The 24,000-nt window shown below is 36.8% G+C and overlaps 1 protein-coding gene across 4 annotated transcripts in view; it reads right to left on the bottom strand.

Annotated features, from left to right (window-relative positions):
* The window catches only part of LOC100625207 (probable ubiquitin carboxyl-terminal hydrolase FAF-X), a 177,429-nt gene that overhangs the window by 118,303 nt on the left and 35,126 nt on the right, over nucleotides 1–24,000 (bottom strand). For all 4 annotated transcript variants that reach the window (XM_021080952.1, XM_003484170.4, XM_021080953.1 and 1 more), the window contains exons 4-11: nucleotides 23,715–23,794; nucleotides 21,267–21,379; nucleotides 19,191–19,409; nucleotides 7,154–7,269; nucleotides 6,730–6,981; nucleotides 6,268–6,406; nucleotides 3,255–3,407; nucleotides 1,778–1,882 (exon numbers count right to left, since the gene is read on the bottom strand). In XM_021080952.1, the coding sequence (XP_020936611.1) occupies nucleotides 1,778–1,882; nucleotides 3,255–3,407; nucleotides 6,268–6,406; nucleotides 6,730–6,981; nucleotides 7,154–7,269; nucleotides 19,191–19,409; nucleotides 21,267–21,379; nucleotides 23,715–23,794 (1,177 nt within the window). The remainder of the gene's footprint in view (nucleotides 1–1,777; nucleotides 1,883–3,254; nucleotides 3,408–6,267; nucleotides 6,407–6,729; nucleotides 6,982–7,153; nucleotides 7,270–19,190; nucleotides 19,410–21,266; nucleotides 21,380–23,714; nucleotides 23,795–24,000) is intronic.

Genomic DNA, 24,000 nt, shown 5'->3' with positions numbered 1-24,000 from the left:
AAATAATTACACTAAAGACACTGCTGAACATGTATCCTGGTACACATATGATCAGTTTCTTCAGCACATATATTCACAAATATGATATCTATTTCCTAGGACAGAAGAACCTACTTTTTTTCTTTTCCTTTAGGATTTTTTTTTTTTTTAGTGCTTTACCTGTGGCATATGGAAGTCATAGTCTAGGGGGCGTATTTGGAGCTGCAACTGCAGGCCTACACCACAGCCACGGCAACACGGGATCTGAGCTGCACCTGTGATCCACGATGCAGCTTGGGCAATGCTGGATCCTTAACCCAGCGATCAAGGCCAGGGATCAAACCCACATCCTCATAGACACTACATTGTGTTCTTAATTAATTAATCACAATAGGAACTCCCAGAGGAACCTACATTTTAATGCCAAATGGTTTTCTCAAGTGGTCGTACCAACTTAGGCTGTCACCAGCAATGCAATAGTTGTTTTCAATAAAAAAATTCTGTTATTCTAATCCCTATAATTTCCGGAATATTTGTTCATGGACAATGACAAATGATTTTAAGCTCTTGATTCACAAATTCTCCAAACAACCTTAACAACCTTAGACAAAGTCCCCAATTATACCAATGCAGTAAGATATGAGAGACTTAACCTTGCTGGTGAACCTCATTTCAATTTGCCCAGGTATATTATCCCAGAGAACTACTGTATTTTAGTGTTTTATTTGCTATAATGTCTCATTTTCCATTGTTATAGACAACACTTCTGGAGTTCCTGTTTCAGCTCAGCGGGTTAAGAATCCAACAGTGTTCATAAGCCTGGGAGTTCGACAGCTGACCTTGCCCAATGGGTTAAGGATCTGGGGTAGGCTGGAGATGTGGCTCGAATCTGGTATTGCTGTGGCCGTGGTGTAGGCTGGCAACTGCAGCTCCAATTCAAACCCTGGCCCTGGAACTTCCATATGCTGCAGGTTTAGGTGTAAATAGAAAAACAAAATAAAATTTCCCTGCATTTCTACATATCTTTCTGCATTTTTCTTAATCTAAAGCATAATCAAAAATTGAGAGAGGAAATTAAACTGAAAGGAATATTCCGCATTGTGATGAATATTATTATAACAAAAGCTGCTAAGTTCTGACTGGAAAAATAACAACAACCAATTCCTCTTTGTGAGAGATTAATGAAATCTGTTAGTAAGTATACTGGCTAAAACATAAAAGGTATCTTCTGAGTCTTATGAGTTGAAGTAACCAAGTTCCTTTAGTTTGCCATATTTACTAAAGTACCTGGGACAAAATACACCAAAACATAGAGCGGTAGCTTTATGTAAATGTTTCATGATTTTTATTAATATAATTGTCAACCCACTTAGGATTTGTGCAATATTATATATACGTATGGACTGAGTTGCCATTAAAAGAAAAAAGTGGGAGTTCCTGTCGTGGCTCTGCGATTAACGAATCCGACTAGGAACCATGAGGTTGCGGGTTCAATCCCTGGCCTCGCCCAGTGGGTTAAGGATCTGGCGTGGCCGTGAGCTGTGGTGTAGGTTGCAGACGCAGCTCGGATCCCGCGTTGCTGTGGCTCTGGCCTAGGCTCTGGCCTAGGCCTACAGTTCCAATTCGACCCCTAGCCTGGGAAGCTCCATATGCTGTGGGAGTGGCCCAAGAAAATAGCAAAAAGACAAAAAAAAAAAGGGTGTTTGAGATCATAAAAAAATTTTTAAAAATAAAAGGTATCTAATTAAATAAATCTACTGAAAATGAAATGATAATACTTTACTATTTGAACTATTACCTTAAAGCAATCAAAAAGATGATCAAGTTGTTCAGGAGAAAAATCCCAAGCCAGCTTTGCCAGGAGATCATGTACATTTTTCACAATGGCTTCATGTTTCCCTGACTGTTGAAAAACAAAAATGACATAGGTAAAAGCAAAGAAATTATACTTAAATTTAAATTATACTTAAATTTAAATAAAAATATGAAATAAGTTCTACTATGTCACTATCATTAATAAAATATTCCTATCCTCATCATCTGAGGTTATCATCAAAATTCCTAATATTTTAAACACTTCTGAGCTTCCATCTGTATTCATTTTATAAAGAATTTCTTGGTATAAGTTTCAAAGTACTTTAAGAATTCATAAGAAAGTTTATTACAGTTTTTTTTGTTTTTTTTGTTTTGTTTTGTTTTTTGTTTTTGTCTTTTGTCCTTTTAGGGCCACACCTGCAGCATATGGAAGTTCCCAGGTTAGGGGTCTAATCGGAGCTGTTACTGCAGGCCTACGCCAGAGCCACAGCAACACAAGATCAGAGCCACATCTGCAACCTATATCACAGCTCACAACAACGCCAGATCCTTAACCTACTAAGCAAGGCGAGGAATCGAACCCACAACCTAATGGTTCCTAGACAGATTCGTTTCCACTGTGCCACAATGGAAACTCCTGTAAGTTTATTATAGAATATTTTTTAATAAAATTAAGAGAAAGTAAGGGGAAATGGTAAAGTCTTCAATGATGGTCAACATTTTGATTTTTCTTTTAACAAATATTTGTAGTTTAGAGCTTAATAGTACTTCCCAATTGATTATGAAGAAAACATGCCAAATAAGATAACTAAATAAATTATGCATTAATACTTCTCAAACCAAAAATTTTATTTTTTCTCATGAAAAAATTTAAATATTCAATAATAATCTTAGGTTTTCCTAAGTAATATAGTTATGCTACTCTTTTAACATTTGTTTCTTTATATAATACACAGAAAAACATGCAATTTGTAATTGTTTTAAATCTATTTACAATATACACACTTGTCATATAACACATAATTTAAACCCTTTAGCAAAGGATGTCAAGACAGGGGAAAGTTTTTTTATTTAAAAAACATCAGGAGTTCCCGTCATGGTGCAGGGGAAATGAACCTGACTAGGAACCATGAGGTTGCAGGTTCCATTCCTGGCCTCACTCAGTGGGTTAAGGATCCTGTGTTGCTGTGAGCTGTGATGTAGGTCGCAGATGCAGCTCGGATCTGGTGTTGCTATGGCTATGGTGTTAGGCTGGCAGCTGTAGGTCTGATTAGACCCCTAGCCTGGGAACCTCCATATGCTGAGAGTGCGGCCCTAAAAAGAAAAAGCAAAACACGCTCACAAAAAATTTCTTGGCAAGATTTCTGTTCACATCAAGAAACTTAAATGCCATACATAAAACAATATTTAATTTATAGTATCTTGCTTATTAAAATAAAATAGCATTTTAAATTCCTTACCTGTGCTGCCCAAATATTATCAAGATCTTCTAATGTAAGAGCTTTTTCTTTAATCACAAAACGAAGAATCTTCTCTAGCTTTTCTACATATTGAGGTTGATGAAGACTATCTCGTAAGACTATGGATAAGATTTTGTTCTGTTGTATCCACTCCTAAATATAATCAAAAGTTTTGTTTCAAAGCAGAAAAATTTTTTGAAAGCAAAATAGTGAGGTGGAATTGAATGAAGGTGATCAAAACGAACAAATTTCCAGTCATTAGTAGCTACTGGAGATAATGTACATGTAATCTATTACATATAACGTACAACACAGTTTATTTAAAAGTTAACACACACACATAACATGCTATGTCTCACCACAAGAAAAAATAATTTTTTTAATTTATGAGATAATGGCTGTCAACTAAACTTGTGATAATCCTTTGATAACGCATATAAAACAAGTCATTATGCTGTACACCTTAAACTTACACAGATTTGTGTATATATTTCACAAAACTCCAAAAACCGTAAAACTAAAAAGGTGATTCAGACTACTAAATAATATTACTAGGAGTTGATAAGCCCAAATCACATTTATTTTCACAAATTATAGTATACTAACATAATATGCCTACATATTATTTTAACAGTTATTTGATATTACAAAAATTATACTGTACTGAATATTACAATAATACATTAATAATGCATTAATAATTAATATAATTAATAATACATTAAATATTATGATTGCAATAATTGCTTTAATATTACAATAACTCCTAAACACAAATGTCCCCACAGATGAGCTAAATTTACAAATTATAACCAACTAATGTAATGAGTTTTACCATGTTTTAATCCAAGAGCATTAAACATAATAAATAGTGGCAGAGTTCCTTCATGGCTCAGTGGTGAATGAATCCAACTAGGAAATGAAGATGTGGGTTCAATCCCTGGCCTCGCTCAGTGGGTTAAGGATCCAGCATTGCCATAAGCTGTGATCACAGAAGCAGCTGGGTTCCATCATTGCTATGGCTGTGGTAAAGGCCAGCAGCTGTAGCTCTGATTCGACCCCTAGCCTGGGAACTTTCATATGGCATGGGTGTGACCCTAAAAAGCAATAAATAAATAAATAACTACACAGAATCTAGTTTTTCACATATAGAAATGTTCCCACAGAGTTCCCATGCAGCTCAGCAGGTTATCTATCTGGTGCTGTCACTGCAGTAGTCTGGGTCACTGATAGTGCACGACTGATCCTTGGCCTGGGAACTTCCACATGCTTCAGGTGCAGCCAAAAATATAAAGGCTTCAGCAATGACAAACTTCTTTAAATGTCTGTCAGCACTCAATTTTCTTCCCTATCAAAAATTGGTAATAGGAGTTTCCACCATGGGGCAGAGGAAACGAATCCAACTGTTATTCATGAGGATGCGGGTTCAATCCATGATCTTGCTCAGTGGGTCCAGTATCTAGGTGCCATGAGCTGTGGTGTAGGTCACTGACATGGCTCAGATCCCACATTGCTGTGGTTGTGGCACAGGCCAGCAGATACAATTCTAACTTGACTCCTAACCTGGGAACTTCTACATGCCATAGGTTCAGCCCTAAAAAGCAAAAAACAAGCAAAAAAAAAAAAAAACTGGTAATAGTTTAAGACTAGTGGAAAATATTCTGCATAGTCAATTTGCTGCACCTATGGCATATATATGGAAGTTCCTGGGTAGTGCTACCACAGAGACAACATTGTGTCCTTGATCTGCTGCCCCATAACGAGAACTCTAAGTAGTTAATGTTTAACATTCCACAAACCAGGTAAACTGCATGCTTGAAAGCTGACCCCAACACTGAGTCAGAACCTGGTTCTGGATTATATATTATTTCTCAATATCAACCAAATGTCCACAAAATACTTTTTATCACACTTTGAATATCTCTATTACTAAACTGAAGACGCCTTTTATGAGTTCCTGCTGTGGTGCAACAGAATCAGTGGCACCTCTGGAACAGTGGGACACATGTTCGATCCCCAGACCTGTACAGCAGGTTAAGGATCCAGCATTACCACAGCTGCAGAGTAGGTTACAACTGCAGTTTGGCCAGGAACATCACATGCCATGTGGGAGGCAAAAAAAAAAAAAAAAAAAAGACTCCTTTAAAGGTAGATATTTTTCTTCATGTATATAATCCTACTGCTGGCAAAGAATTATGCACCTAAAAAATATTACTGAGTAACTAATAATTTACTGTATGACACTCATTTCAACACTAAAATATATAAAAATATCTATAGTACTTTAACGTCAAAATGATGTAAAACAGGTGTTTTAAAAATGAAGCTCTTGGAGTTCCCATCATGGCCTAGTGTTAAGGAATCTGACCAGTATCCATGAGAACACAGGTTCAATCCCTGGCCTCGCTCAGTGAGTTAAGGATCCAGCATTGCCCTGAGCTATGGCACAGATGCGGCTCAGATCTCACGTTGCTGTGGCTGTGGCGTAGGCTGGCAGCTGTAGCTCTGAGTCAACCCCTAGCCTGCAAACTTTCATATGCCATGGGTGCGACACTAAAAAGACAAAAGAAATTTTTAAATAAATAAATTTTTTAAATAATCACAATAAAACATTACCTATAGAGAGCCTATTCCTTTAAATTATAATCTTCATTTTAAAATTTCTAAACTGAAGTGGCAAGTTATGACTACACCAATTCATTCACCAGATTCCAGATCTGATGCCCTGTAAAGATCACCTCTATTTACTTTATTTCAACCAAACTATTATGAACATTATGAACACCTACCTACATTTAATGATAAATTTACCAAAATCTCAATAAATTACTCTATCACCTCCAAAATAACTCATTTGTTTTTACTATTATAAACATTTTTTATCAAATAGTTTATAATTAAGTCGCTCTCTCAATTTCAGAGTTATATTTGTTACTTTTGTTTCTGACATTAACTGGTACTAATCTTCTTTCCCTTACAGATTCTTATTCATAAAAGAAGCAAAGGGGCTTACTGCCATTCGCTCAGCTGTCAGCCACTCTTCCTCCTCAGGATTACCATGCCTATGAGTATAATATGATACACTAGATATGACCTTGTTAATTTCATTCAGCGCATTCATCTTTCCATTAAAAGAAGAAATCTGCAACAATCTGTAAGAAAAATGTGAATTAAGTATCATTATAAGAAACCAAGAAAAGAGTTCTCACAGTGGCTCAAAAGGTTAAGAACCCAACTAGTTCCTTGACAGTACAGGTTGTTCTCTCGGCTTGCTGAGTGGGTTAAGAATCCTACACTGCTGCATGCTGCAGTGTAAGTCACAGACATGGCTTGGATCTGGCATTGCTGTGGCAGTGGTGTAGGCCAGAAGCTGCAGCTCCAATTCAACCCCGTAGCCTGGGAACTTCCATATACTGCGGGTGTGGCCCTAAGAAGAAACAAAGGAAGTAATTATTTACAAAGGGAAATATCTTACCTAAGTATCATTTTCAACCTAAAAATTTCTAAATTTTTTACAGTTTCTTCTTGTCCTGGAATCCGTGAAGCTAAATTCTTCAGAGATTTAATAATCATTGAAAGGGCATCATTTTTGGTTTCATTCTTCGCTTCTTTTTTCAGTTCTTCATCAGTTAAATTTTCTAAAAATTGTGGAATTATTTCTATAATTGGAATAAAATATTTTTTCACTGTGTGTTGACTGAGAAACTCATAGCATTGTCCAAATGGTCTGAAATAAGGAAAAAGGAGTATTTCTGCAACAGCCAGTATTTTTACCAAGACTTAACTCTCAAACAGTTTAAAATAAGAAAGCAGATTGGAAAACTGAAATTCAATTATTTTCAAGGCAATAAATAAATTTCGACAATACAATGAATATTAACTTTAAAAAAATAACTTACTTAATAAGAGCTGCAATTATTTGAACGTTTAATGCTGATCCATTAATAAAACGATCATGCAAAATCTGGAACCCATTTAATGTTCCAAATTTATTGATGAGATCCACTAGCCAACCCTGCAAATACAGATGATGAGTTAATTCTTAAGAAAAATGGAAAAAATTACTATTTGTAACATATTGTTTGAAATAAATCAGAAATAGGAAGCTCAATAAAATAATCACATGAAATTGTCTTTAAAAAGAATGCAAAACATTAGTTTTACACAGCAATATACATATTTATGGAGACAAACTTTTCCTTTTGTATTCTGTTCTCTGTATTGTTTGAGCCAGAACTTTATTTAATAAAAAAATAGTTTAGAGATATGTCTGGTATTTGCTTATAACCCACAAGTTTGGTGGACAGAAGTTCATGAAGGGTTGTAGACCACTGCTATAGAGAAGAATGTAAGTGAATTTATAAATATAAAATGAATATAAAAAATGTATACACATAAGTGCACAAGAAATACCTTTATACCCTGTCTTCTAAGAAACCAAATTTTAGGAAAAAAATAAAAACAGGGGATGGAGGCCTTTTTATTCCAATCTTAGGCAGAAACAGTTTCCATAAACAGAAAATAATTTTTACAAACAAAAAATTGTTCAAATATGCAAAAGGTTAACTTTCATAAAGATGTGCTGGTATATCACAATTGCATGTTTGATAGAAACCTAAATAAACTTAAGACTCTCCAGTAACCAATTATTTTTTTCTAAATAATTTATCATGTATTTTTCCACCATTTTATTTAATTTTAAAAGGTTAAGATAGAGAGACATTAGCAACGCAGCAGAACAAGAAGCTTGAAAACATGTTCTTATTAAATAAATTTATAGAAGTTCTGGAAGTCAGTCCAAATTTTAGAGCAAACAAGCAAACAATAAAAAAATAGTCACATTTAAAAGTTAGGCCACTGTGGTTTTACATACAAATGACTATTCCTTCCAAAGAACAACACAGTTCAAAGTGAACAGCAGTCTAATTTTCAATTATTTTACATAAACAGGCGTGAGCAAAGAGGACTGAATTTGCTTTCTTACTAAACTGTCCATGGCCTGCCTGTGAAGTTTGTCTAGGTTATGTGTCTGGAAGATCAGAGAACAAAAAGTGGCTTGGAGCTCAGAAGAGGGAACAGTAAGAAGGAGTAGGCACAGTTCAAGAAAATCACAAAAGGACTACAAATATACAACACTCTGCACAAATTAGTGACAAAGGAATACAAGAGAACTGTGAAGGAAAAGCAAGGAGCTCAACAGAACTGGGCATCTGAAAGCAGCTACATACAAAGAGAAACTCAAAGGAAAAAAACGAAAAAACACCTGTGAAGGCTCAGGAAGATAAATGCCCAGAAAAAGCTTTATTAACTCTTAGGCCTTCATATTCAACTCATCAATGAAGGTTTCGTCTACAAGTGAAGTCTAGAAGAACGTACTTTTTCAATGCCCAATCTGCAACAAAAGATCTGAAATATATATAGAAACAAGGAACCACGGCCCATAAAAAGAAAAAAATAAATTTCCGGAACTACTTCTGGAGAAAACACCTTACTTAATTGAAAAAGACTTTAAATTTTTCAAAATAGGCTCAAAGTGCAAAGGACAACAGAAGCAAACAAAGGAAAGCGGAAATACAATACATGAAAGTGAGAATACCAAAAAAATAGACAAAAATAGAAAAAAAGAATCAAAGGAATATTCTTTGATTTTCAGCTTTTTAGGGGATGCACTTGAGGCATATGGAAGTTCCCAGGCTAGGGATCAAAGCAGAAATATAGCTGCTGGCCTACACCACAGGCACAGCAACTCAGCATCTGTAGGTGTCTACAACCTACATCACAGCTCACTGCAACACTGGATCCTTAACCCATTGAGTGAAGCCAGGGATCAAACCCACATCCTCATGTATACTAGTTGGATACATTACCACTGAGCCATGATGGGAACTACCTAAAGGGGATAAACAGCAGAATTAAACAGGTATAGAAGAAAAAAAATGAATTTGAAGACAAGTCATTTGAAACAGTCACTCCTGAGGAGTAAACAGAAACTCAAAACTAAAGTAAACAGTGCTTAAGGGATTTATGGGACACCATTACTGTTTAAAGATACACACCATGTGAATCTAAAAAGGAGGAGAGGAAAGCGCAAAACTTATAAAGATATAATGGCTCCTAAGTTCTCAAATCCGAGGAAATACAGGAGGGACAATGAACCCCAAAGAAGATAAACACACTATATAAAACTATCTAAAGCAAGGAGATAATCTTGATAGCAGCAAAAAAAAAAAAAAACTCTTCATTTATAAGAGATCCTCATTAATAGTATCAGATGATTTCTCAGCAGAAAGAAACCTATAAAGGAAATTAAATCAGCAATCAAAAATTTCCAAACAGAGATGGAATTAACATGGCAGAACAGAAGGAATGGAGCTCAACTTCTCTCCTAAAAACAACAAAATTTACAACCAAATGCTGAGCCAAATAGACCAGAAACTTTCAAAAAGATATCCTACTCCAGAAAACAGAGGTGGCCACATCAAGAGGTAGATGTGACGATTATATGATATAAGCAACCCTATACGTCCTGGGTGGGAAGCCCCACAGACTGGAAACTAACTGGTTCACAGAGACTCACCTACAGGAGTAAGAGTGCTGAGCCACATATCAAACTCTCACATGTGGGGATCTGGTGCTGGGAGAAAGAGCCCCGGAGCATCTGGCATTGAAGGCCAGTGGGGCTTGTGTGCAGGAGCTCCACAGGACTGGGGGAAACAGAGACCCCATTCTTAAAAAGCACACACATAGAGATAGTCACGTGCACTGGGTCCCAGGGCAAAGCAAAGTCTCCATGGGAATGTGGGTCAACCCTGACTGCAGTTCTTGGTGGATCTCCTGGGAAAACAGGGGTGAATGTGGCTTGTTGTGAGGAAAGGACACTGAAAGCAAAGTGCTTGGGAATATTCAGCAGCACTGCTTTTCTCTGGAGGGGGCCATTTTGGGAAAATCTGGCCCCACCCATCAGTGCTGAGAAGCTCGAAGGCAAGCAATAATCCAGGTGGGATCACAGCGCCACCCATCAAAACACAGGCTGCCCCAAAACCCCCCAGGCACACAGACACCTCTAATGTCACCCAGAGACTAAGCCCCACCCTCCAGAGGAATTAGAATCAGCTCCACCTACCAGTGGGGAGGCATCAGCCCCTCCCATCAGGAAGCCTACACCAAGCCCCCATACTGACTTCAGCCACAAGGGGGGCAGACACCAGAAGTAAAAGAGGCTACTACTCTATTATCTATAAAAAGGTCACCACACCAAAAACCTATAATAATGAAAAGACAGAGAACTATAACTCTGATGAGGGAGAAAGGAAAAACCCCAGAAAAACAGCTAAGTGATCAGGAGATTCTCAGCCTTCAGGAAAAAAGGCTTTAGTCTGTTGATGCTGAAGATGATGCAAGACATTGGAAATAAATGTCTGGAGGCAAAGACAGATAACTTCCAGGAAACACTGAGCAAAGAGATACAAGATATAAAACTTCAACAAGAACAGATGCAAAATACAATAACTGAAATAAAAAATTCACTAGAAGCAGCCAACAGCAGAATACAGGGGGGCAGAAGAACAAATAAGCAAGGTGGAGGACAGATTAGTGGAAATCACAGATGCAGAATGAAAAAGAGAAAAAAGATTGAAAACAAATGAAGAGAGTCTCAGAGTACTCTGGGACAATAATAAATCCAGCAACATCAGTATTATAGGGGTGCCAGAAGGAGACAAGAGCGAGAAGGGGACAGAAAAAAATATTCCAAGAGATAATAGCCAAAAACTTCCCTAACATGAGAAGAGAACCACTCACTCAACTCCAGGAAGCACAACGAGTACCATATAAAATAAACCCAAGGAGGAACACCCCTAGACACATACTAATCAAACTGACCAAAATTAAAGACAAAGAGAAAATCTTGAAAGCAGCTAGGGAAAAGAAACAAATATCATACAAGGGATCCCTGATAAAGTTATCGGCAGATTTTTCAGCAGAAACTCTGCAGGCCAGAAGGGAATGGCAAGATACACTTAAAGTGATGAAATGGAAAATCCTCCAACCAAGAATTCTTTACCCAGTAAGGCTCTCATTCAGATTTGAAGGTAAAATCAAAAGCTTCATAGATAAGCAAAAGCTAAGAGAATTCAGCAACACTAAACCAGCTTTACAGCAAATATTAATGGAACTTCTCAGGGCAGAAAAGAAAAGGCCACAACCAGAAACAAAAAGTACCACAAAAGACAAGCCTCACCAGTAAAAGTATATATACAGTAATGATATGAAATCATCCACACACAAGTATGCCACCAAAATCAGAAATGATGAGAATCGGAGGGTACAAATGCAAGACACTGGAGATGCACTTGCAATTAAGAGAACAACAACTTACAACAATCTCGTATATACATAGACTCTTATATCAAAACTTCAGAATAACTGCAAACCAAAAATCTACAATTGAAATACAAAAAAGAAAAATCAACTCAAATACAACACGAAAGATAGTCATCAAACCAGAAGAAGAGAAAACAAGAGAAGAAGGGAAGAAAAAAGAACAACAAAAACAAATCCAAAGCAATTAATAAGACGGCAATAAGAACATACATGTCAAAAATTACCTTCAATATAAATGGACTAAACGCCCCAACCAAAAGACATTGACTGGCTGAATAGATATAAAAACAAAACCCATGTATGTGCTGTCTTCAAGAGACCCACTTCACTTCTAGGGACACATACAAATTAAAGTGAGAGATGGAAGAAAATATTTCATGCAAATAGGAATCATAAGAAAGCTGGAGTAGCAACACTCACATCAGACAAAATAGACTTTAAAATGAAGAATATTTTAAGGGACAAGGAAGGTCACTACCTAATGGTCAAAGAATCAATCCAAGAAGAAGCTATAACAATTTTAAATATCTATGCACCCAACATATGTTCACCTCAACTTATAAGGCAAGTGCTAATAACCTTAAAAGGACAAGTCAACAACAACACAATAATAGAGGGGAACTTTAAAACCCCACTTACAGCAATGGACAGATCAACCAGACAGAAAATCAACAGGGAAACACAGGCCCTGAAAGAAGCATTAGACCAATTGGACTTAATAGATATTTATAGGACATTCCATCCAAAAGCAACAGAATACACATTTTTCTCAAGTGCACATGGAACAGTCTCTAAGATCACATCCTGGGTTACAAATACAGCCTCAGTAACTTTAAGAAAACTGAAATCATATCAAGCATCTTTTCCAACCACAACACTATACAACTGAAAATCAAAAACAAGAAAAAAACTTCAAAAAACACAAATACGTGGAGACTCAACAACATACTACCAACCAACCAATGGATCACTGAAGAAATCAAAGAGGAAATTAAAAAAGACATAGAAGCAAATGACAACAAAGATGCCACTCCACAACCAATGGGAAGCAGCAAAAGCCATTCTAAGAGGAAAGTTTATAGCAATACAAGCCCACCTCAGGAAACAAGAAGAAACTCAAATAAACCACCTAACTCTACATCTAAGGCAGCTATAGAGAGAAGAACAGACAAGACCTACAGTTAGCAGAAGGAAAGAAATCATAAAGATCAGAGCAGAAATCAATGAACTAGAAACAAAGAAAACCATAGAAAAGATCAATGAAACGAAAAGCTGGTTCTTTGAAAAGATCAATGAAATTGATAAATCCTTAGCCAGACTTATCAAGCAAAAAAGAGAGAGGGCTCAAATCAATAAAATCAGAAATGAAAAAGAAGAAGTAACAATGGACATCACAGAATTGCAAAGGATCCTAAGAGACTACTATATGCAACTATTTGCCAATGAAACAGACAACCTAGAAGAAATGCACAAATTCTTAGAAAGGTACAATCTTCCAAGACTAAACCAAGATGAAATAGAAAAGATGAACGGACCCATCGCATGAACTGAAATTGAAACGGTGATTTAAAAACTTCCAACAAACCAAAATCCAGGACCAGATGGCTTCACAGGAGAATTCTATCACATTTAGTGAAGACCTAACACCTCTCCTTATGAAACTATACCAAAAAGTCGCAGAGGAAGGGATACTCCCAAACTCATTCTATGAGGCCACCATCACCCTTATACCAAAACCAGACAAAGATTCCACAAAAAAAGAAAACTACAGGCCAATGATAAAACAGACACAAAATTCCTCAACAAACTACCAGCAAACCGCATCCAACAATACATTAAAAGGATTGTACATCATGATCAAGTGGGATTTATCCCAGGGATGCAGGGATTCTTCAAAATCCACAAATCCATCAGCATGATACACCACATTAACAAAGTGAAGAATAAAAACCACATGATCCTAGCAACAGACGCAGGAAAAGCCTTCAACAAAGTCCAACACCCATTTCCCGTTAAAAAAAAAAAAAAAAAAAAAAAACCTTCAGAAAGTAGGCATAGCAGAAACCTACCTCAACATCATAAAGGCCATATATGACAAACCCCCAGTGAACATCATTCTCAATGGTGAAAAGCTGAAAGAATTCCCACTGAGATCAGGAACAAGACAAGGATGTCCACTATCACCACTACTCTTCTACGTAGTTCTGGAAGTCCTAGCCACGGCTATCAGAGAAGCAAAAGAGATAAAAGGAATCCAAATTGGAAAGGAAGAAGTAAAACTATCACTACTTGCAGCTGACATGACACCCTACCTACAGAATCCTAAAGACTCTACCAGAAAACTTAGAGCTCATCCATGAATTTGGCAAAGTTGCAGGATACAATATTAATACACAGAAGTTGATGGCATTTCTATACACTAACAATGAAAGATTGGGAAGAGTAATTAGGGAAGCAATTCTGTTTATCATTGCATCCAAAAGAATAAAATACGTAGGAGTAAACTTATCCAAAGAGACAAAAGACCTGAACTATGAAAAACTATAAGACACTGATGAAAGAAAGCAAAGATGACACAAACAGAGGGAAAGAAAGACCATGCTCGTGGATTGGAAGAGTCAATATTATCAAAATGACTATACCACCCAAGGCAATCTGCAGATTCAATGCAATCCCTATCAAATTACCAAGGACATTTTCCACAGAACTCGAACAAAAAAAAAAATTTTTTTTTTTTTTTGGCCTTTTCTAGGGCATTCCCACAGTGTATGGAGGTTCCCAGGTTAGGGGTCTAATCGGAGCTGTAGCCACTGGCCTATGCCAGAGCCACAGCAACTCAGGATCTGAGCCATGTCTGCAGACCAACACCACAGCTCACGGCAACACCAGATTCTTAATCCAAGGAGCAAGGCCAGGGATCAAATCTCATGGTTCCTAGTCGGATTCGTTAACCACTGCACCATGATGAGAACTCCTTAAACAAAATATTTTATACTTTGTTTGGTGTCGCAAGACATGATTCTACAGTATTTTCTGAGCCTCTTTGCTAAAAACTCCATCTTGTCCTGCTTTACTTTACCCCATCTTCCTGCATGGGAAACAGTCGCAGTGCTGGTAAAAGACTTAAGCTTAAGAACAAAGACCTAAAGGCATAAGTTATTCATAGGGTCAGCGGAATAAGAACTTAATGCATTGGCCTAGGCAAGCGGGACCTGTGCAGATTGGAAGACTGTTTGCACGCATGATAGGTCCTCATAAGAATAAAAGAAAGAGGAGCCTCATGGCCCCAAGAGGTTTATGAGGGGGTATTAAAGGGGGTTATGAGGGGTCATTAGCAGGATATGCATTAGCAAGGAGAACCGAGGTGCAAACCGAGGCATGCCAGATAGTCTGCAGAAGCACAATGGTGATTCTCCAAATGCTATGCATAGACAGCTGAAGCCAAGCTTCCTCAAATGCTAATGATCGTTAAATGCCTAAAGGTCACAATAAAAGCTTAATCAGCAACTGGCTATGTGACTTTTAAAATAACTTAAAAAAACCTATATCCTCCAGCTATAGCCCCCTCCTCACTTGACGTAATCCTAGAGAGCACTATAAAAGCAGTGTGGTTTATTAGTTGGTGCTCTTGGTCCCTGAGACCTTGAGTCCCCCGGTTCCCACCTTTATTTAAGATAAATGTCTCAGTGTCTTGTTTTATGTTAACTTTTTCCTTAAGTTTCATTGCACCCGTTCTTCAGCCCCATCCTGCTGAGCTGGTCTCAGCAGTTTGGAAGCACAAAAGACCCCGAATAGCCAAAGACATCCTGAAAAAGAAAAACGGAACTGGTGGCATCAGGCTCCTGGACTTCAGACTCTACTACAAAGCAGCAGCCATCGAAACCATATGGTACTGGCACAAAGACAGACATAGAGATCAGTGGAACAGGAGAGAAAGCCCAGAATTCAACCCACGCACCTACAGCCAACTCATCTATGACAAAGGAGGCAAGAATACAATAGAGAAAGGACAGTTTGTTCAATAAGTGGTGCTGGGAAAACTGGACAGCCACATGGAAAGGAATGAGATTAGAACACTCCCTAACACCATACACAAAAATCAACTCCAAATGGATGAAAGACCTAGATCCAAGACCAGACACTATCAAACTCCTAGAGGAAAACATAGGCCAAACACTCTCTGACATAAACGACAGCAACATCTTCTCAGATCCACCTCTTAGAGTATTGACAACAGAAACAAAAGTAAACAAATGGGATCTAATCAAACTTCAAAGTTTCTGCACAGCAAAGGAAACCCTAAACAACACAAAAAGACAACCCACAGGATGGGAAAACATCTTTGCAAGTGAATCGACTGACAAGGGATTCATCTCCAAAATTTACAAACACCTTCTGCAGCTCCGTACCAAAAAAGCAAACAACCCCATCAAAAAATGGGCAAAAGATCTAAACAGAAAGTTCTCCAAAGAAGACACACAGATGTCTTCTAAAAAACACATGAATAGATGTTCATCATCACTCATTATTAGAGAGATGCAAATCAAAAGCACTCTGAGGTACCACCTTACACCAGCCAGAATGGCCATCATCAAAACATCTACAAACAGTAAGTGCTGGAGAGGGTGTGGAGAAAAAGGAACACTAGTACACTGTTGGCGGGATTGTACATTGGTGCAACCACTGTGGAAAGCAGTATGGAGATTCCTCAGAGAACGCAAAATAGAACTACCATTTGATCCAGCAGTCCCACTCCTGGGCATCTCTCCAGAGAAAACCATGACTCGCAAAGACACATGTACTCCAATGTTCATTGCGGCACTATTTACAATAGCCTAGACATAGAAACAACTTAAATGTCCAACGATAGACGAGTGGATCCAGAAGATGTGGTGCATATACACAATGGAATATTACTCAGCCATTAAAATGAATGAAATACCAGCATTTTTAGCAACATGGATGGACCTAGAAATTATCATGCTAAGTCCATCAGTGAGACACCAACATCAAATGCTTTCACTTTCATGTGGAATCTGAAAAAAGGACACAATGAACTTCTTTGCAGAACAGAAACTGACTCACAGACTTTAAAAAACTTACGCTTTCCAAAGGAGACAGTTTGGGGGGTAGGTGGATGCACTGGGGGTGTGGGACAGAAATCCTATAAAACTGGATTATGATGATCATTGTACAATCGTAAATGTAGTAAATTCACTGAGTAATAAATAAAAAATTCCAAACAAAGAAAATCAAGGGCCAAATGGTTTCACTTATGAATTCCACCAAGCATTAAGAAAAGAATTAAAATTAACACCAATCTCCTCAATCTTTTCCATTAACTACAAAGGGATATAGTAAACTCCTTCTATGTGGCCAGCATTATCGTAACATCAAAGCTAAGCAAAGACTCTACAAGAAAACTAGAACTCCTTGATGAATATTGATGCAAAATCACTCAACGATATACCAGTAATCAAATTATTAGCATATTAAACACATACAAAATCACTCAACGATATACTAGTAATCAAATTATCCACATATTAAACAAGGTGGATGTTTCCTACTGGAATGAAAGAATGTTTTAATACATACAAATGAAAAAATCTAATACCCCATATTAGGGAATGAAGTTATTAAAAGAAACACAAGAGTTCCCGTCGTGGCGCAGTGGTTAACGAATCTGACTAGGAACCATGAGGTTGCGGGTTCGGTCCCTGCCCTTGCTCAGTGGGTTAACGATCCGGCGTTGCCGTGAGCTGTGGTGTAGGTTGCAGACGCGGCTCGGATCCCGCGTTGCTGTGGCTCTGGCGTAGGCCGGTGGCTACAGCTCCGATTCAACCCCTAGCCTGGGAACCTCCATATGCCGCGGGAGCGGCCCAAGAAATACCAACAATAACAACAACAACAACAGCAACAAAGACAAAAGACAAAAAAAAAATAAAATAAAATAAAAGAAACACAACCATCTTCATGCAGACAAAGGATTTAGACAAAAGTCAACACCCTATCCTGATAAAAACCCTCAAGGAAGTAAGAATACAAAGAAACTACCTCAACATAGTAAGAGCCACATAAGAAAAAACCAAGAGCAGAGTTCCCATTGTGGCTCAGCAGTAATGACCTGACTCGTATCCATGAGGACACAGGCAGGATGTCTGACCTTTCTCAGTGGGTTAAGGATCTGGTGTTACTATAAGCTGTGCTGTAGGTCTCAGACTCGGCTTGGATCCTGCATGGCTGTGGCACAGGCCAGAGGCTACCGTCCTGATTTAACAGGCCCTACCCTGGGAACATCCATATGCCGCAGGTGCATCTCTAAAAAGACCAGAAAAAAGAAAAAAACAAAAACAAAAAAGAAAAACCAAAACCGAATACCAAACTCAATGGTGAAATAATGGAAGATTTTCCTCCGAGATCAGGAGGAGTTCAATCTCTGGGCTGGAAACTTCTGCATTCCCTGAGTGTGGCCGAAAAAAGAAAAAGACGATGTTCACTTTCAAAATCTATTCAACATATACCTGAAGTACTAGCCATTGAAAGTAGGCAAAAGAAAGAAATGAGAGGCATCCAAATTGGTAAGAAAATGGTGATGTTAGCTCTTACATGCAGAAATTTCCTATCACTTTACAGGAATTCTACATCATTTTGCATTATTTTGGATTCTATTTTAGTGTGTTTATGTGCACATATATCCATACTGAAGATATATTCTTTTTTCTATCTCTAATGCTGTTAAATTTCTTCCATGTATTTGAGCATTAATTAAAATAAATACAATCAGGTAGGTTTTGAGACATTAAAAGTATCATTAAAGTGACATTTAAGTCCCCTAGACATTAGAACGAACACATACAAAACCAAGAGTCTTTTTCCATAATCTTATCTGCTAGTTCTGTGCTTTTGGCCATTCATCTTAATTTGGATATATAATTAGTTTCTGATTTGTTTGCTTTTTTTCCCCCCACTTTGCTTCCTTGAAACATTATAATTTGGGTTAATATAAAGGAAACCATTTCTTCTGCCTAAAATAAGACTGAATGATTATTTATTTAACCTAAGTCTCATATGCTAATCAATGCTGATTTTCTCTTAAGAAATCAAACGCAGTGTCAAAAGAAAAAAAAACATGAAAATAGTAAAATTTTTTGTTTCCTTTTTTAAATATTTATATATAAGTACACAGAAAGTACAGATAACAGTCATTATTTATAGCAGTTATATTCTACAAAGTTGCTTTGAACACTGAGTAGAAAATACTGTACCACTGCTACAAGGGGAAGCATAGAGTTAGGTTCCAAAGAGCATATTCATCAACTGATCAATATAAAATAATCTTTGTTCAGGGATGAATTACATGTAGTGCTGCTAGTCATGAGTTTAACGGTAATACAGCTGCAATACATATTAAATAATGTATCTTTAAACAGAAACCTATATATAACAAGGTTATGTGCTGGTGAAAGTTAAAGGGAGGTTAATGGCACTAAAGTTTCACGACAAAACAAAACAATTTTAATATTTAATTTTGAAAATAACAAACCAACACACTTTTGGTGATCGAGGATCTGAGGAACGAGCAAATAGTTCATCTTCAGACAACTGAGCACTTGAGGAAATTGATTCACATGGACGTGTACCGTTGTAGATATGGAATTTGCAATGAGGATTTAAGGCCATCGCGAGAAGTTCTAGAAGTGGAAACCAGTCTTGGGACAACTTGGCCACACAAAGTTCCACTAGGCGATGAGTATTGTTAATAATGCACCTCTGTTTAATTGGGGTGGGGTTGATTCAGAAAGAGAAAACATTTCAAATTCAAATACAGAACATCAAAATGATAATTATAACTTCATAATTATGCTGCAACTATTTTCAAAAGCTATTTGAGAAAGGTTACAAATGAAGTAGGCCCCACAGGCTGTCTTCCTTCTGCTCCACATGCAAATTACCATTTTCTTTCTTTAGAAAAAATATTGTACCCTAAAGGCAGTAATTCCAAAATCTAAACATTTACACTCATGGGAATTAACAAAAATGGGATATCCCCAATAGCCCACCAATTAAGGACTCAGCTTGTCAGTGCCGTGGGTTGGGTTCAGTCTCTGGCCTGGGAACTTCTGCATGCCCCAAGTGCGGCAAAAAAAAAAGGAAAGATTTGTAATCTAAGCCTCAATTCGAAAGTCACAGATTGTTTCCAAAATGTCTATTTGTACAGCTAAAAAGTTACATGTCAAATCAGAGAATGTTAGGATTTTTATACCATTGCCATTTGTGGGAAATGCCCAAGACATACTCTCCAGGTTGAATTTCACAAAAAAGCACAGGTTTACTTCATAACTTTTGATTAATTCCATTTTATAAAAGACCAGAGATTTCACAGTTTCCACTGTGCTAAAGCAGAAACTAATCTGACTAGAATCTGTGAGGAGTTGGGTTTGATTCCTGGCCTCACTCAGTGGGTTAGGGATCCGGCGTTGCTGTGAGCTGTGGTGTAGGCCTGCAGCTGCAGCTCCGATTCCAACCCTAGCCTGGGAACTTCCATACGCCACAGATGTGGCCCTAAAATAAAATTAAAAAAAAAAAAAAAAAGACCAAATGTTTGGAATAATTCAAGTTTTTCAGTGATTCCAATAATAATAGAATAATAACAATATTTTTTCACCTTCAAAATCTCTGGAACATGAGGATATCTTAGAACTGGCGGTAGTTTGAATATCTTTTTCCTAGACTGAATGTACTGTACTGCCTTAGGGCAATTGTTTCTCATGATGCCAGTCACTTAAAGATAATACCAATCTCAGAATACTTTAAAATGTTTGCCTCTTTTTTAAATTCTTTTTCTTTTTGGGGGCACACCTGGGCATATGGAAGTTCCTGGGCTAGGGATCGAATTAGAGCTGCAGCTGCCAGCCTATGCCACAGGCAGGACAACCTTTGATTCAAGCCATATCTGTAACCTATGCCACAGACTGTGGCAATGCCAGATTCTTAACCCACTGAGCAAGGCCAGGGATCAAACCTGCTTCCTCACGAATACTGTGTTGGGTTCTTAACCCCCCAAGCCACAACAGGAACTCCTGTTTGACTTCTTTTTGCTGTTATCAAAACTAAGTTTGAATTCAAACCACACACTCTGGGAGTACTAGTTTTTAGTGATTTAAATTTTGAGGGAAGATTTTCATTCTCTCTGGTAACTGCCTAGGTCAAACTGTTTGAGATAGCTTCTTAACATTTCTGCATGATGAGTTTATTTATCAGCTCCATTTGCACTGAATGAAATTACATAAACTTTTTGGCATTCCACCTACACTGGGAGTCTCCTATTATATTTCCCAGCTTGAGTATTTTTCATTCTTACTGGTACCAAAATAGGAGGACTCTTCTAATCAACAAATGATATATTTGATGAACTGCAGTACCTTGCATAATGTCAAAGGCACCTAGCCTTCCAGGTGACAGATTAAGTCAAAGTTTCATAAATTAAAACCTCAAGGTCATTCTGAAAGACGTTCAATTGTATCAACTCTATCTGGAGATCTATTATTCACCATAATGTTTTTCAGAGATAAACCCATAAGGATTACCATGTAAATCTGAGCCTTTGAAGTAAATTTTAAGACTCACATGAATTTCAAACTTCCAGCCACTCACTGCCTCATCCATAAGAATTTTAGTGAAAGATATTGTTAGCCCATCTCGAAAAAAACGTTGACATGCTTCACTTTGAACATCAAGACCTAAGAAAAGATGAAAAAGTTAAACTAAAGATAAAGTAAAAATTTCTCTGGCCAATTAAATCATTAAAGATAAACTGTTATAAAGTATCATCTTTTCCACTCAAAAAGAGTACTGGAGCTCCTAAAACAAGACAGGGCATCATTAAAAGAGTTAAAAGGTTAAAGTTCCCATTGTTGCTCAACAGAAATAAATCTGATTGTATCCATGAGGACTCATGTTCGATCCCTGGCCTGTTCAGTGGGTTAAGGATGTGACACTGCCGTGAGCTGTGGTGTAGGTCACAGAAACTTCTCAGATCTGGCATTGCTGTGGCTGTGGTGCAGGCCAACAGCAACAGCTCCAACTGAACCCCTAGCCTGAAAACCTTCACATGTTGAGAGTGCAGCCCTTAAAAATAAAAGCTAAAAGGTAACTTATTTACACTGAAAATATATGTAAATCAAAAAAATAAAGCACTATATTGAATAAATTTTAGAAAAACTGAACTGTATAAAACTATATTAAATAAAAAATTATGATAAAATGCTCTGAAATACAATTACTAGACTTTGAAACAAGCTACTGAGTAGGTAGGGAATCAAACCATTTCACTTTATTTACTAAATACATAGTTCAGAACTTTTAAAAAGTGACTTTTAAAATTTCATTTGGCTGTGTATTATTTATCATAAGTTTAAAAGATGAGTCCTGTCTCTGTCCTTTTAATTAGTCCTTTCACTTGGCACCTAAGCATCATCTTTTTAATTTTGTGTAATTTTACAGAATAGAATCACGTGACTTCATCCAAAAAGAAAATTTATAAAAATCTTCAAAACTCGGAAACACTTAGTTACCACAATAAAGTATATTATGATTTTGATTATATATTTATTGGTATGTCATTTAAACCCAGGACCTTCTATGAAATGGTAAACTTTGCCTCACAGTACACAACCCCTCCCCTAAAAGTGGAGGAAAGCCCCTGAAAACAATATTCATTGCCAAATGGCAATGCTATCAAATAAAGCAGCATTTTCAGTTTCAGTTTGTCTTTTTACTGTCAAGACCTGGAACATGTCTAGTACATGAGTCCTTCAATCAAACAAGCAATCAACACAACACAAACCAACCAAAAAAATTTTATCCTGTTATCTGGGACACTGGATTATGTTTGTAAGATCAAAATCCCCCTGCTCTCCCCCCAAAACCTGAAATATTCTCTAAGTTAAATAAAATTATTACCCTTGCCATGGAGTCAAATTTCCCAAGATACCACAGACAATAAATTAATTGTAGTGATATTACAATTAATAAACACACATGCAGAGAGGTTACTTCAAGTTCTTATTGAATTACCCAGAAAATATAATGCTATTAAACCTTTTCTTTTAGCCTTTAAGGCCTTAATCATGTAGCATATATTATGAAAATTAGGCATTTGCTTTAAGAATATAGCTGCACCTACTGGTAGAAAAAAGTAATAACAAAATGATGAATTACAAAACTTTTACTTCTGGGCAACAGATTTTGTTAACTGCTTTAAAACACACACATAAACAGTTCCTTGATGTGGTGGGAAGGACACATTGTGGTTACTGAGTAGCTTGTGTTACTACTGTGGTTTAGGTGGGATTCCTGGCCTGGGGAACTTCTACATTCTGTGGAAATGGCCAAAAACAACCAAAAAGCCACAAATACACACACACAAAATCCTTATTTCTCAAGACTTTTTTCTTTTTCCAAAAAAACCTTGCAATATGAAAAAAAAAAAAAGCAAACATACAATCTTGACAATTTTCTCAAAAAACAGTAACAGATAGGTTTATATCAGCATGTCTTTCAATTCACTGGCCTTTTAATAAGTAATTCAATTTTGAAGTTAAAATAATTTTTACTTAATTTACTTGCAAATTAACATATTTTTCAAATATAAATGGCTTAGGTGCAAAAAAAAAACGGTCTGCAAAAATATCTGAAGTCATATGGCCATATAAATTTTAAACTGTAAAATATGTTATCATGTACACCATTTCCATAACAGATTTCTAAAATCGATTACATTCTAGAAAATGTTTTTGGCTTTTAAGTAACAACCTCCTTAAAAATATGATTAAACAACAGATCATGTCCTGAAAAATATGAATACACAAGTAAAATTCTGCATTAAATTTTAAAGGATTCAGAGGTCCTTAGGGCTGTCCAAAGGTTTCTGTGAACTTTGCTGTAAGTATAATATACATAAGCCCTATTAGAAAGTGTAGTTAGATGGCACAGTCTAGGATTTTATAATCAAGAAAAACAAAACCTTTAAGAACAAATGTGAAAACACATAGCATATGAAAAGTATATCCTCACCTTTTTTACTAAGATCAATAGCAGCTTCTAAAAGCACTTCTAATTCGCCTTTTGGCAAAACTGGAACCACCCATCGAGGCCTAAAAATGATTCCAAAATTTAAAACTGCTGCATTGGTTGGCCATAAATGAAATACTATAACTAACTTACCTATTATAATTGCTTTTACTATGAACAGGATTATAATTATAATATTATAATTGCTTTTACCATGAAAGAATTCTACTATACATTCACTGTAAATTTTTTTTAAATATTGGCAAATTATCTGCTTAGTGCTACTATA

Source organism: Sus scrofa, chromosome Y (assembly GCF_000003025.6).
Source record: "Sus scrofa isolate TJ Tabasco breed Duroc chromosome Y, Sscrofa11.1, whole genome shotgun sequence".
Classification (NCBI taxonomy): domain Eukaryota; kingdom Metazoa; phylum Chordata; class Mammalia; order Artiodactyla; family Suidae; genus Sus; species Sus scrofa.
Note: the sequence above shows the minus strand (reverse complement) of the source record. Positions and strands in the feature narration are given on the sequence as shown.